The sequence below is a fragment of the Balaenoptera physalus genome, assembly GCF_965194825.1.
Source record: "Balaenoptera physalus genome assembly, chromosome: 2".
NCBI lineage: Eukaryota > Metazoa > Chordata > Mammalia > Artiodactyla > Balaenopteridae > Balaenoptera > Balaenoptera physalus.
The window spans coordinates 144157180-144172628 of NC_138883.1; the positions used below are offsets into that span (position 1 = coordinate 144157180).

At 42.5% G+C, this 15449-nt stretch overlaps 2 protein-coding genes across 4 annotated transcripts in view; both read right to left on the minus strand.

Annotated features, from left to right (window-relative positions):
* Positions 1 to 2716: 2716 nt before the first annotated feature.
* Positions 2717 to 9031, minus strand: LOC309654569 (UPF0235 protein C15orf40 homolog). Of its 2 annotated transcripts, none has more exons than XM_082448875.1 (4): positions 8867 to 9031; positions 7599 to 7725; positions 5315 to 5442; positions 2717 to 3957 (listed from the first exon to the last, which is right to left on the minus strand). In XM_082448875.1, exons 1-4 carry the CDS (start codon positions 8978 to 8980, stop codon positions 3862 to 3864), a joined length of 465 nt encoding a protein of 154 aa, XP_082305001.1. In that variant the 5' UTR covers positions 8981 to 9031; the 3' UTR covers positions 2717 to 3861. The 2 variants fall into 2 exon arrangements, with proteins under 2 accessions (XP_082305001.1, XP_082305002.1); XM_082448876.1 differs by having other exon boundaries at positions 8960 to 9015.
* Positions 9032 to 13134: 4103 nt separating this feature from the next.
* BTBD1 (BTB domain containing 1) overlaps positions 13135 to 15449 on the minus strand; it is a 44051-nt gene continuing 41736 nt past the window's right edge. For both annotated transcript variants that reach the window (XM_082448772.1, XM_082448771.1), the window contains 2 exons: positions 15204 to 15350; positions 13135 to 14692 (listed from right to left, as the gene is read on the minus strand). In XM_082448772.1, coding sequence (XP_082304898.1) covers positions 14534 to 14692; positions 15204 to 15350 — 306 coding nt within the window. In that variant the 3' untranslated portion in view covers positions 13135 to 14533. The remainder of the gene's footprint in view (positions 14693 to 15203; positions 15351 to 15449) is intronic.

Here is a 15449-nt window from a genome sequence, read left to right on the forward strand (position 1 = left end):
TTTCCTAATAGTACTGCTCACTTCAAAAGGAATTAAGAGTCCGTTCCCTTCTTTATGTGTGGTTTTCTGCTACTGCATTATGGTGCCACCTCTTGGATATAAATTGAAAATCTAGCTTTAAAATTTTTTAGTCTCCAGTCACACGCATTAAAAAAATCTGAAGTGGGAGGCCATGATGGGTTCTAAAATTTATATTCTGCTTTACAGTTAAGGATCTACTTAACCAAATCCCTAGAATCTGTAAGAGGGGGGATGCGGGTGGCCTGCAGCCCAGAAAAGAACTGCCTCCTCAAGTGAGTTTTTAGCTGTTTGGAATTTTTTTTTTTTTTTAATTAATTAATTTATTTATTTTTGGCTATGTTGGGTCTTCGTTTCTGTGCGAGGGCTTTCTCTAGTTGTGGCAGGCGGGGGCCACTCTTCATCGCGGTGCGCGGGCCTCTCACTATCGTGGCCTCTCTTGTTGTGGAGCACAGGCTCCAGAGGCGCAGGCTCAGTAGTTGTGGCTCACGGGCCCAGTTGCTCCGTGGCATGTGGGATCTTCCCAGACCAGGGCTCGAACCCGTGTCCCCTGCATTGGCAGGCAGACTCTCAACCACTGCGCCACCAGGGAAGCCCCAGCTGTTTGGAATTTTAAACAGTGCAAAGGTGCCACCTGCATGCTCTGGTTCTCTCTCCATACCTAGCTGGCAAACAAGTGAGGAATGGCTCACAGGAATCAGGAGTTCAAGTTCCCTGTTTCTGCCTCCAATTGTCAACATATAGTGTAGGCAAAGCAGTATCTGGCAAGTAGTACGTGCCCAAGTTATTAAGAAATTATTCTTAAATCATTTTTGCAGGAGTAATTATGTATTAAGGTGGGGAATGATAGATTACAGATGCAGTGCTAGAACATCACCATGACACTAGTCATCAGAGTTGGAAAAGTATCATTCAAACCTTGTTCATGGGCTGCCTGAAAGGCTGGACCCTCAGGACAGCACAGGATGAGAAAGGCAGTGTAATCAGGTCACTCTGTAGACCGTGTAAGTATTCACTTACAGTTAACGGGGGTAGGCAGGGCTATAGTCATGTTATTAGACAACCGTTAAAGGGGTTGGGGATTTTGTGTCCTTGTCCTAGGTCACTGGGCCTGTCTTAATATCCTTGGGGGAAGAACAGGGCCCAGCTGAAGAAAGCTGCATTAATTAAACTTCCACAGCAGCTCAAGGTGCCCAGGCCTTAGCTGTGATTGTTATTAATGGGGAACAGCCCTATGTGGGTCAAGAGAGCATCAGACTGCTAAAGACAACCTCATTTGTTAAGGAAGAAAGGGAAACATGTCCTCAAACACAGCTGCTGAACTAGTTCCTACCTCTGCCAAGTTTTTTGATGACAAAGTAAGGATGTTCTTTTTAAAAAGATAGTGTGTTTCTCAAAAAAAGTGATGATTAGGCAAAAAAGTCCGTTAAAATCATGGCCATTTTAAATGAAGTAAATAGACGATTGTGACGGGTATTTGTTGACTCCTATCCAGCATCCATTTCTCTTTCTCTAACTTTTCCCAATTTGTATTCAAGTATCTACCTCTCTCTGCTCACTCCTTTGCTTCCAAGTAGGCTGAGCCCATCCCCAGCTCTAGGATGGGCCTTGATTAGTCTATAACAATTAGAGTAACTCTCCTCTTTTCTCTAGTCACTGTTTTAGGTAACCTGTGTTACAACATGGCATTCCCTGACAGTAGGGGCTGGTTTAGAAACTGTGTTACCTAATCTGGGCTGATACACAAGGAGGAGCTGATTGAGAGCTTTTGGAAAAGAAATACCACAGCTCTTCTTAGAGGCCTTTTTTTCTACTGGAGGGGGTGACAGGTGGACAAGAAGCCTGGAACTGCTGCCTTTTTGCCTCCATGGGGGAAACAGGCCTGAGGGTGAAGCTGGCACTGCTGAAGTAAGTCAGCGGAAGGAAAGAAAGTGGGTCCTTTATGACATCACTGAGCTGCTGAATCATTAACCTCTAAGTAAACCCTGCCTCTGGACTTTCCAGGTATGTGAGCTAATAAATCCCTTTATTGTTTGAGCCAGATGAGTTAGGTTTCTGTCACTTACCAAGGAAAGCATCCTAACAAACAGTGATTCACGTAAAAACCACAAGTATGCCTGTAGAGCACACACCAGAACGATGCTGAAAAAGAACAGAAAAGGTTCCAAAGCCAAGACCACGTAAAACAGAAGCACATTTGGAGGTAATGTGGCAAAATGGCTTAGAAGAGAAGGCAGATGAGCGTAACCCATGCTCTGCCCTTAATGTTTACTCTGATCTTGGATGAGCCACCTAACTTTGGTTGTCCTTGGTTCCTCTCAACAGAGTAAGCTGTACTAGATGAGTGGCTCCCAGTTCTTTTACCATCCGTAATTTTTATTATTGGTCCTTTTTGTGGCTTTTATATTTTTAAAGATTTTTGTCTGTCAATAGATTTTTCTCATGTACTTAGACAAAGTACACAACTGCAGATCGGCTCTTCTATCAGCAAAGGTAATCAGGTTAAGTTATTCACCTTAACAAATTACTATAATTTTATTGAACATTTAAAAACAAGATATTTATTATTAGCTTTTGAAGTTCAATATAGATATGACTTCTGATAGGTTTTTACAAATACTGAATAGCTTCCAGATCGTGTCTTCTTTTGAGGATCTTAGGAGATTCTTTTTTATTTATTTATTTATTTATTTATTTATTTATTTATTTATTTAGGCTGTATTGGGTCTTTCGTTTCTGTGAGAGGGCTTTTTCTAGTTGTGGCAGGCAGGGGCCACTCTTCATCGCGGTGCGCGGGCCTTTCACTGTCACGGCCTCTCTTGTTGCGGGGCACAGGCTCCAGACGCGCAGGCTCAGTAGTTGTGGCTCACCTCACGGGCCTAGTTGCTCCACGGCATGTGGGGTCTTCCCAGACCAGGGCTCGAACCCGTGTCCCCTGCATTAGCAGGCAGACTCTCAACCACTGCGCCACCAGGGAAGCCCCTAGGAGATTCTTAAGAACTACCAGATTTGATGACTGCAGTTAACCATCCAAGGAGGAAGAAAATTCATGACTTCTCAAAAATGAAAATTAACATTAAATTACAAGTCGTTTTTTTTTTTTTGGCTGTGTCTTGCATGGCTTGCAGAATCTTAGTTCCCCAACCAGGGATTGAACCAGGGCCCTGGCAATGAAAGCGCCGAGTCCTAACCACTGGACTGCTGGGGAATTCCCTAAATTACAAGCCTTGATTATTCTTATTTACTTTTTAACAAAATGGTCAACAGAATTTTAAAAAAACACAGAAAAAAATTTGCATTTTACATAATAAAATACATAAGCATTTTAAAATACAAAGTGACACTACGAAGCAGTGACAGGTCTTCCTCTGTCACTTGTAAACTGGATTAGAAGGCCATCCCCAGAATTCCAGTAGTGCTGTGGAAATATTTTAATTTACAATTGGGATAAACTGCATTCAACTGGGAGCCAAGGGGTCTAGGTTCTAGTTGCCATCTTACACCATGTGATCCTGAATACACTCAAATTCTGGACATCAGAAGCCCCATGACAAAATGAAAGGGGCTGAATCAGGTCATCTTAAATATCCTTTCCAGCTCTGTTATTTTGTAACACCATGAAATCAGAGTAACATGTCCCAAGCTGTTTGGGATCAGGGATTTTAGAACCTAAATTCAACATACAGTACTTTCAATCTTCATACTTCTTTTTTGTGTCCTGTTCTTATTAAATATATGTGTATTTCCACATTCTGAGTCTTTAAATATATTTTCCTTTTTAACAGTCTTTTCATCATTAGCAATAAAAAAGTTTCTCAAGGGTGTACTTTTCATTTCTTGCTTTTATTTTTTTTCAACTTGCTTTTTCAGTTTCTCCAAGATCTCTTCCGGAGTTGTGGAGGCCAAAAGCTTCACCACTTTTTCACGAGATTTACCACCCTGGACCAAAAGGAAAAAACAACAGTGTCAGGATAACACACTAAACTGTCTAATGCTATTAGAGACAGCAGACCTCAGTTGCTGAGGGGTTGTTACAGGTGGGCTGGTGTTTTCCTGACAGCTTAGTGCCCACTTTCTCCTAGCCATTTCTGGTCTAACCAAAGGCTGTCTGTTGGATTCCACCTTACTACAATATTTTTACAACTCTCCAGAGTTTTTAACCTTCATACATCAATTTCTGTAATAATAAAAGCTAGGCATTAAATTTTCAAAATGAATATGGAATCCAGATGTACAATATTCTGGTTTCAAGTAATACTTTTGTTTAAATTATTTTTTAAATTACCAAAACAAATATTGCAATTTTATATAAACTTTGTATAAAAATAATTCCAAATGTAAAACAAATTGGTATTCTCTATACTGTTACACATTTCTGAAAATTCCAAACAAAAAGCAACCACATATCCAAGTGCTATGATTCCACAACTGCTTAAGACAACTATAAAAAGGTAAACACCCTTTAAAGAAGGTAAATTTTGAGCAGGTATTTATCTAGATGGGTAGAAGCTGCACAGGTGGAAGAGTGGGGAGTCTTTCAGGCAAATGCCAGAGCACGTGCGCTGGAGAAAATCCGAAATGACCTGCCGCAGGGGCGACGGTGAGGCAGTGGCCTGATCAGATGGACATTTAGGTACCGCCTACTAACCAATGACTCTGAGTGCCCGCTGGATCCTGGGTAGGAGCTACAGAGTATAGCACTGGAAAACAGGTAGAGCTTTAAGAAATATAAACACGAATGGGTCTTACTCCTGCAGATTCTATTTCAGTTAAGTCTGGGGTGATGCCCAGGAACCTGTGTTCTAGAAATCATTTCCAGGTGATTTTGATATCCACCCCTAGTGCAAACCCATGGTATTAATGACTTCACATGAGTCGTCTCTCTTCCTAATAAGCTTCTCCTAGTGAGCAAGGATAACACGGGGGACCAGGTATGCTTGATGCACTCACTAATGGAGATGACAACAGGAACCATTTTAGATTTTTCTAGTATGGTGATGACTTGAGGGAAAAGACAAGATTAATCTGACAGAGCAGGTACAGGAATGAACTTAGGAGAAAATGCTGGAAATGATGGCAATTAAGGAATACAAGTATAGCGTGTGCACAGTCTGAAGGAGTGAGGCATTAGGAGTGAAGGAGATTAGGAAGAATTCACAGATTTTAGTGATTAAATGATTATGAGCATTAAAAACAACTGGTTTTTCAATTATTTGGAAAAGAAAAAAATTGGTATTTTAAAAGTCATGACTGATGTAGTACTCAAAGATGTTGAGAGAGAGAGAGAGAGACCTACCTTATCCAAAACCACATCACTCTTCCTGAGTTCTAAGACTTTGGAAAGATACCAACAAAGCTCGGCGTTAGCCTCTCCTTCTGTCGGAGGTGCTGCAATAGCTACACTCACAGCCTCGGCTGTCAAATCTGGAATGAAAACAGTGTGGACTTGATCCTCGTGGAGTTCTTTTTCTCCACGCAGTGAGCATATTTTGTAAAAGTGTTTGCATTTGTCTGGCATATTGTAGGTTTTCAATTAATAACTGCTGAATGAAGAATGATTAATCACAGTTAAGGGAACATAAACATAAATATGCCTCTACCATTACGGAAATCCAGAGAAGAAAACTGATATTTACCCCACCCCACCCTGCTGACCAAAATGGGCCTACAGAGTCCTGGGCAATAACCTGGATTTAGGAGCTGGAAACTGCACTCGGTCTAACAGGAAGAGCCCAGGCAGGGAGTCAGAGGAGCTGGGTGTTAGCCCCGCAATGTCACTGGCAAGTGGGTGAACCAGGCAGCTCACGAAACTGTAGAGGGCTGTTCGGGGTCTCCTCATCAGGGAAGTGGGAGCACTGGATTAGATTCACCTCTTATGTGAAATGTCTCTTTGATGTTTTTAAAATGTAGTATTTAGTTAGCATCTACACAGCGCTTACATACACTAATTTTAAGGGCACACAAACATGTTTTAAGGGCTTTACAAATATTAACTTGTTTATTCCTATAATTTTATGAAGATATTAATACCTTTATTATCTCCATTTTACAAACGAGGAAATTGGAACCGAGAAGTAATGTGTCCAAGGTCACGTGGCTAGAAAGTGGCATTGTGATTCACAAATAAATTTGAATTCATGCTTTGAAATCCAGGGACAATGAACACTGCTTTTTGAAGAGTGGTCCAGACTCCCTCATCAATACAGCCTTTATAAAGAGCAACCTGCCTGCAATCCTCCACTGTTATTTCTGAGCGAGAAGTATACACTCAAAGCAGTTTGCAAATGAGCTTAAGCTGGTCCTGCATCTGGGGTTACTTGGGCATTTCCACACACTTACATCTTGCCTGTGTAAACACAGCTACAGAATCCACAGGAATGAAATGGTAGAACAACCCTCCTCCTATCCTGTCACTGATTCTATGATGCACAGTTTTTCACATTTTAATATCTTTGAAATCCTGATGTATCTTATAATAAATGGAAAAGAAAGTGTTTAGTTGACGTGGATTTTGTCTTACTGGTACACAAAGTACTTTTGCACCTTATAGATGATGGCCAGTTAGATCTGATGAAACATGGTATTCCAACAGCAGACAGTGTCCACAGTGACTACTTAGAAAATGCTAGCCAAGGAGGGTACAGCCAACAAATAGGCAAGCTAACATGGCCATCAACACAAGCCAGGCCTAGCACCCCAATTTTGAGGTCTTGTTTTCAAAATATTTAAAAAATTGGAATACAGAGCTTTAGCTTTAGTGGGTGAAAAAGACCATCAAGATAACGCAGATCAAACTTTTTTCCAAATCAGAAGCCTCCCACCCCACCCAACCTCCCCTGAAGCCCCAACACTTAAAACAAATGTAAACAGCTACTCAGGAGTCCTGTCTGCCAACCTCCCCCTTGCCCACTGCAGAGATTCCTGAGGCACCTTTTGGACTCCAGGGAATAGCTTAAAAGCTTCTAACTGTCTCATCTGACAGATGAAAGAACTGGGCCCAGAAATATCTTGTAGAGTTTTGATTTGAAATAAGCTCACACAGGTGTTGACGATCATGTTCACAGATCTGAGGTTTTCTCTCCCTCCTTGGACCAATGGTCATTTAAAAAAATCAACCAAAACATCTTTCTTTCTCTGGCCAATGTTTCCACTTTTGGAATAGGACAAACTAAGAATCATCTAGGCTACACGTTTCTATGTATGTTCTTTCTAAAATACCTTTTTAAATTTTGAGGTATAATTGACACATAACAGGTGTACAACATAACGATTCGCAGTTTGTATTTTGAAGTGATCACCACAGTAAATCCTGGTTCATAAAATACCATATTAAAAAGGACAATACAAAATGGTTCTTTCATCTAACTTGGTATGCTTTAAATATGGTATATTTGCTTTTAAACACTAGATTACACCTTTACATTAGAATCCAGAATTTAAAAATGGAGAAGCCTCTAACTGCAGGTGTGGAAAAATATACTTGACCATACAGGATGGACTTTCAGCAAGCCAAGGCAAAGGGAGGATGGAGAGGAGACAAGTGGTTCATACAAGATTCCCACCCCAGTGGCCAGGTATACCTGTCACAGCATTTTGTTTGGAACCAGGTTTGGCATGGATGGCTATGGTGATGCAACCTTTGGAATCAACTGCCACAGGACCTGAGGGAGGAACTGGTCTCTCTGCTTCCTTGCTCTGGCTTTTACCCTAAAACAACAACAACAGTCACACTACAACTTTACGGTTACAAAATACTTTCCCACACATGTGATCTTTCCATGATTCCTCTTCACCCTTAACCAAGACAAACTAGGCTAATCGGTACGTCCAGGGATTTCTGGCCACCCAGAATGGTTTTCCATCATCCTTCATGGCTCAAATCAATTCTTCCATGAAGCCTTCCCATCAACCCCACAAAGTGCTTTTTTCCTGCCTTGGAAGACCTGACTTAGAACTGGTTCCTACTGTCGGCTTTGTATTTCCCATTCCTCAGGGAGCAGCGATTATTCATTTTTCATCTTTGTATCTCAAGCAGCACAAGTTAACAAAGGTTTGTGAACAACTATGGCTGGACGGTGTATATCCGTGTGTTCTGGGGGGAAGGGGAGGAGGAAGGAACAACAGTGGTATTTAAAGGACTACTGTGTGCCAGAAGCTGTACTAGGAACTTTCCACTGAACAAACATGAACTGCGCACCAAGGCAGTATGTAGGCAAAGGAGATGTAAAGATGAATAAGGACACATGGAGCTCAAGGAGCTCGGACTACAGCGAGAGAAAAAGAACAAATAATCACTCTAATACACTGCTAGGAGCGCCGACCACACACGCACGGGACATCACGGCGCAGAGAAGGGGAAGGCAGTCCCGCCTCGGGACACTGGGGAAGCTCCCGGCAGGAGGCAGTCTTAGAGCCGGGTCTTAGGAACCGATTGGAGTCAGCCCTGCAGAGACGGTGGAAGGGAAGTGGGAGTGGTGCATTACTGACGGAGGGGTGCGAAGACCAGCCAAGGCAAGGAGACAGAACGCTAACTAGAGCCCCCCAGAGAAGCACAGGCCGCACGGCACTGCCGGAACACGAAGCACGAGCCTGGGAGTGTGGGAGCGAGGCCGGCAGGGTCGACAGCCACAGCTCAGGGACAGCCTCGCGCGCCGCCGGCCCGGGCCCTCCGACTTCCACGGTGGGCGGCGGCGCATCCGAGAGAGACGGGGAGCGGGAGGCCCGGAATTCAGAGACAACATGCAGTTGGCGGAGCTTCTACCCACCCGCGAGTCCCGCTTCTCTCCCGCGCTCCTCAACCAGCATTCCTGCAGCCCACCCTCCCACTGCCAAGGGACTTGCCACTGGCCTTGTTCGTTGCACCAGCTTTCTTAGGCATCTCGGTGCCCAGAGGGAGCCGGGCAGCAGCCCGAGGACCGGGTCCTGTCCCCAGCTTCCTCACCCCGGAGCCGAGCCGCAGCATCCACGCCAAGGAAGCGGCAGGGAAGGCGGCCCGACGCCGGAAGAGCCCTCTGCACCTGCGCACGCAGCGGGCAGGAGCGGCTTCTCTGGCCTGCGCCTCTGCTCTGTCACGAGGGCGACATCTTCCGGCTGGCGGGAGCAAGACCCCTCGTTCTTCCCGGACCTGCGCGGGAACCTCGCCACCTAGAAAAGCGGCTCAGGAGGCCGAGAGATGGGGAGCTGGGCTCTGGTCGAGTCGTGACCACCCCCCAACCCTCTCTGTTCTTGTTTCCTCATGGGAAGAAAGGATTGGAGTGAGCGGCAAAGAGCGCACAGGGCCAGGTGTCTTCTCGCTGCTGCAGCCAACCAGCAGGTGCAGAGCCCCACGCTGCTTCCTATGGCCCTTAAGTGGATGTAGAGTCTCCTGCTGCTTTAGCCTTTGGGTACCTTCCGTGTACTGATGGAGCCTCTACCTTGTGCCAGGCGCTGAGGATGCCACAATGTAAAAGGAGAGGAAATATATTCTGATGTGCGCAGTGGCAAAAGATGAAACTGAAGAAGGCGGAGGCAAGATCAGAGTCATTGAAGGGTTTGAAGCAAAGGATTGGTAGAGTCACATTTGTTGTGATTAGAAAGATCACTGGCTGCAATGTGGCCAACAGAGGAATAGAGGTAGGGAGACCTCCCTCTTAAATGGAAGATGGTGGCCTGAACCAGAGTAGTAGCAGTGGGAATGGAGAACTGAGAGCTGATCATTTCAAGCATACTCAAGAACTAGAATGATCGGAGCTTGGGGAATGACTGGATGTGGGAATGAGAGTGAAGAGTCAGGGAAGATGCCCAGGTTTGGGGCCCAAGGAGCAGGTTTGGGAGTCTGAGGTGAATTGTTCAGTCCGGGACATAATGAGTTTGAGATAGCTGTGGGACACTAAGTAGAAATATTAAGGGGGTAACTGAATGTCTGTAACTGAAGCTTGAGAGATGTGGACTGATGATGGATTCTGGAGCCCTCTGAAAATAGATGGTAATTGAAGCCATGCACGTGGATGAGATAAAGACCCAGAGAGTGTGCAGAGCATGAGAGCCCAGGACAGAACCCTAAGAAACCCTAAGAAGGCACCAAATGACATTGGCCAGATGTAGGAGTACGTAGCAGCCAAGAAAGGGTACTTCAAGAGGGAGTAGTCAACAGGGAGTAGTGCCACAGAGAGGGCATGTAAAACAGAAATGAGCGGTGTTAGTGACCTAGGTGCTAGCAGTTTCAGTGCAGAAGAGGAAAGAGAGAATGTGTGTAGAAAATAATACAATTTCACTGTGAAGGAGTAACTGGTATTGGATGAGCACATGACGTTAAGATGTTTTTTCTTTTTTAAACTGGATGAGAATTAACCACATTTGAATATGCATAGGAATAAGCCAAGAGAGAAGTTACAACAGAGGGAGGTGGTGGGGTTCTGAGCACAGGTGGAAACTGACCTGTCTACTAGAAGCCTTACTCAGACACCCCTTCCTTCACAAGAGAAGGAAAAGTTTAGGTGCACATGTAGCTGTGTGTATAGGTTTGATGCGAGGAGCTGGAGTTCTTTCATTAGCTGAAGGAGAGGGGGTGTTGAAGATGTGAGGAGAGTGGAACAGATTTAAATACTCTGGAGAATGTCAAAGAGCTAACTGTTGAAACTCTCACTCTGCAACACTGATGGTCTAGCTGAACTTGGAGACCATGAAATCATAATGACCCCAGTCTTGTACAGTTATATCATTTTTAAATGCCTGGACCCAGCAGCCAGGAAGTTGAAGGTAAGGCAGACAACTGGTTTCATCCAGGTGGGGATGAGGGGGTTGAGGGTTACTGAAATGGTTAATGGTGATCAAAGATCAAAAGTGGAGAAGGAAAAAAACCAAAAGATCGAAGGTGGAGTCTACTAGGGTAGGGAAGGAAGAGGGTTGACAGAAAGGACGGAGAGGTCAAGGGAATGGCAGTCTTGAGGTTCAAGGACACATGTATGGGAGTATGTGTGAGAGCTGAAGAGGCATCGACGGTTGTGGTCAGAGAGTGTAAAGTCTGAATTTACCATTTCAGAGGTAGTGCGAGTCCATATGACAAGGTATATGGTGTGGTCATGAGCAGGAGTGATTGACATGAAATGGTGAAGGTTACTGGAGGTTAGCAAGAAAATGGAAAGTTGGGCTTCCCTGGTGGCGCAGTGGTTGAGAATCTGCCTGCCAAAGCAGGGGACACGGGTTCGAGCCCTGGTCTGGGAAGATCCGACATGCCCCGGAGCAACTGGGCCCGTGAGCCACAACTACTGAGCCTGCGCGTCTGGAGCCTGTGCTCCGCAACAAGAGAGGCCGCGACAGTGAGAGGCCCGCGCACCGCAATGAAGAGTGGCCCCCGCTTGCCGCAACTAGAGAAAGCCCTCGCACAGAAACGAAGACCCAACACAGCCAAAAATAAATAAATAATAAATAAATTAAAAAAAAAAAAAAAAAGAAAATGGAAAGCTAGGTTTGGCTGGGTTGTCCACCCACTTGGACACTGAGGCCACTCAGTGTGAAGGCTTTGGTAGAAGAAAGTGAACCAGGTGTTAAACCAAAGCCATATTTTCTTTGTTTGAAATCAGTTAAGAATTGGGGCACAAAAGCTGAATCAGCATTATATAGAATTAGTTTGGGGTGAAGTCATGACAGCCTCAGTTAAAGCTTTGACAGTTAAGATGGAAATAAAGGGGGCACTTGCAATCGTGGATTATTATGTTACCTGGCAGTTGACTAGATGAGCGAAGGCAGAGCGAGGGAAGAGGTGCCCTGCAAGGACCATTCAGACTTTCCCAAAGGTCACTCAGGAGTGGGGAGTGGAGAAGGGGGAGGGGGAAAGCCATCAGCTCCATTTGCCACCCAAACTGTACATCTGTTGTTGCTTCTGCCCCGAATCTTTGCCTCTGGAAAGGAGAGAGTTGGAAAAAACACTGCCCAATGGTTAAAAAAAAAAAAAAAAAAAAAATAGGGGCTATGATCCAAATGGCAGAAAACCCATTATAAATGTTTATACTGGTTCCTATTTTCTTTTACATTTTTCAGGTTTTAGTAAAGTTCAGTTTAAAAACTCAATCTTATCTTAGCCTTTGCCAATGGAGAAGATGGATTTTTTTATGTGTGCAAACTCGGCAAAAGACTAAATAAGCCGTGTAGCTCTTGGAGCTGGGATTACTATAGCACCGTCCTCTCTTATGAATGATGCATTGTCTAATTCAAGGGACAATTTGCAGGTTTTGAATCTGGATAACTAGAACCGGGAAGCAAAAAGGAGGAGACTGTTTGAAGGAGACAGGACTCAAAAGGGAACAATGTTTTGTCTAAAACGTATTGCATTTAACATACTGCATTTGAAGACCTGGCTCTCTCTAAAGTCCTATTAAGGTTGTTTCCCGGTAAATTTTTTTCTTGCAAATTAAAAGTACTACTTATGTGGGCCTTAAAGAAAGAACACTTTTATAATGCAAACAAATAATCACAATTTGTTGGGTAGATACTGGAGTAATCACTCTTTTAAAAAATAGAAATTGCTTATATTCTACAGTAAATACAGATTAGCCAAGTATCTTTTGGGTCTCATTGTAAAGTTTGAGAATGGTGGCATTTTGGGACCCAGCAAAATATTTTCCCAACTTTGTAGCTTGGGAGATAGATCTGGGTTTAAATTCTGCTTCCCACCACTTACTGACCTTTTAAATCATGAATTTCTTGGCCTGTGAAATGGGTATTATAATAGTACTTCCCTCATACTGATGTTGTGAGAAGCAAATGAGAACGTGCGTGAAGTACTCAGTGCAGAGCCTGGTACCCAGGAGTCACTCAGGTGCTCTATTAATACTAAACGATGGCGAGATGGTCCTTACACTATATCAGAGTAAATAACAAGAACAGTTTCCTTTCTCTCACCTACTGAGAGTAGAACAGGGGAGAAAAACCTGAGACTGAAAAAAACTGATGAAGCAGCAGACGGCAACAGTTGTTGCTGCTATAGTTGCTTTAAGGCAACAGTAAGGCATTCTTACTATGGGTTGCATTACTTCCATAAATTAAAAATAAGGTTCAACCTCAATTAATTAGAAGCTTTGTTCCAAAATGGTGTCTTACACTAAACTTTTAGAAAAGACAAATGACAAAAAAAATAAGTAAAAGTACAATAGATATTTATTTTTTAAAAATTCCAGGGAATGTCCCATGTCGGTAAACGGTTCCATTTCTTGTCCCTTGTATGACTACCTTCAGTTACATGAGACCTCTGCCACCACCACACCTCACTACCTTCTTGAAAATAGCAAATAGAATACTACTTTAGATGGAAAATTTTTTTATCCTAATTACCATTTATAAAAAATTCTTTTTGATACTTAAAAGAATTGTGATTTCTACACATCTTCCACAACTATTTGATATAGCTTAAACTTAATCACACATTTTTAATGAGATAATCATTTTGAAGGGAAAGAAAAAGAATGTTATTTATATAAAAATTTTGCTTTATAAAAGTGTATAAATGTCATTCTGCCAATATACTTCCTATCCCCTCCTTAGGCAGCTGTACCTGTTGACAGTCAGGTCATGAATGTTAAACATATTTTATTTCTTGGATAGAACTGTGTAGGTGACAGAAAGTATACTTTTCAGGAGTGATTCTGTTGGATATCTTTAAAGTTTCAAAGCAGCTGTTAGAGATGTTAGTATTTCATTCCAGTTCTTGCTGTGTAAGATTATCGCCACAGAGCTGAACTGATGTCTGTTTACTCAGCCACCATCAGCACCACCACCATCACCTCAATCTTAGGAATTCTCAACCGCATCCCCCCAGAGGGAGACACGTACAGTGGTGCAGCTTAGTGATAAAGAAGCCAGTCTCGGAGTACACCTTTAGACCCTTTGTTTATATCACATTATTGTGAATTCGTACAAATTTCATTTATCGTTTAAAACTGTACTATGTAACATATTATACTATTATAAAATATCCTTTTCTGTAAATGCACTGAAGATTTTCTTTGGCATTTGTTAAGCCTATTTCTAGCAATATTGCAAATGCTAACCACCAGATAGTTAGAAACTCCAAAGATGAGGTCAGTTTTCTTCATTTTCTGAAATTAGTTATTTGAGTTAATAGGAATTCTGTAGGAATACTGACCCACCTCATCTTATGTAACCTTCAAAACAGTTAAAACAGAAAAAAAGACAAACCAGCTATATAAAACAAGAATCTTTCAGTTATAAAACTGCTGAAAGATTGAGTCAGCTAATCTATGAAATTATGCAAGATAAAGCTGAAATAGCTGTTTTTTTTTTTTAAACAATTAAACCGGTTCTTTTTTCCCCTAAGGTTATAAGAAAATGGAAAATCTCCCTTTAAATCATGCAGAGATTTAAGTCAACACTTATCTATCTTTTCTAAGAAACTAAAATGTCTCTTATCTTACAGTTATAAATATTCATAACACGCAAACTCTTTTCTGTGGCCAGTTTTTTATGCCTTTGAGACTAGACTGTATGGTACTATTTAGCCAGGATGTATTATAATGCTGAATTATGTATAAAATATTATTTCTGGTATTTGTCCATCTTCTATTGAAGTGCCATTATTATTGCCAGGGGAACTAAAAAAGAAAAAAACAGTCTTGCTAGCAGTAGGTGTTTCATGCACTACTTTCTTCAGTCCTTTTGTGCCATAGTGGGAATCTGGACCCTAAATGAGAACAAAAGGTTCATTAGTAATTTTCATTTAATAAGCACTCAATTTAATGTGGTATTTTAATTATATTACCGATCTACTGTATTTCGTTATAGCTCTTGTATAAAAATTTATGCCAAATCATTTAAGGAAAAATGTAGTTTTTGCTACAAGCTAATTCATGACTAAAAATACTGAATGTAGAGCTCAGCTACCAGAGGACAGTGAAATGGTTTTAAGGAGATAATTGTCTTATTTTATCTTCTGTCAAACTTCCAATCTCCTACTCAAACACAGGGCTATTTCTTATGAAGAACTATTTCTTTCACAGCAGAGCTCTGCTGAGGCACTGCTCTTCTCAAAGCAGTGGAATATTTTAGCTCCCACCTTCCTACCTTCCCTGCTTCCGGCAAGGCTGTACTGTTAGTGACTCTCAGCTTCTACTGAAACATGCTCTCTGTAACATGCAAGAGGAGACCGCGGGCCCCGCCAGCTCACCACCTGGAACATTCAGGAAGACTCTTACTTTGAGCGTTGCGCATGCTGTGTAGCACACGTTGGGTAGGATCTCTATGGGTTCTTTGAACATGACCCTGAATGTGTTAGCAGTCCCATCACAACTAAATCCAGTATCATTTTGTCCCAGGGTTTGTTTTTTTTCATATTCAATGATCTGTAATTTTTAAAAGAGAAATTAAAGTTAAAACAAAGTTTCGCAGAAGAGAGTATGAAGCCCTTCAGCACAGCAGAATAGACTACTACATCTCTCTGC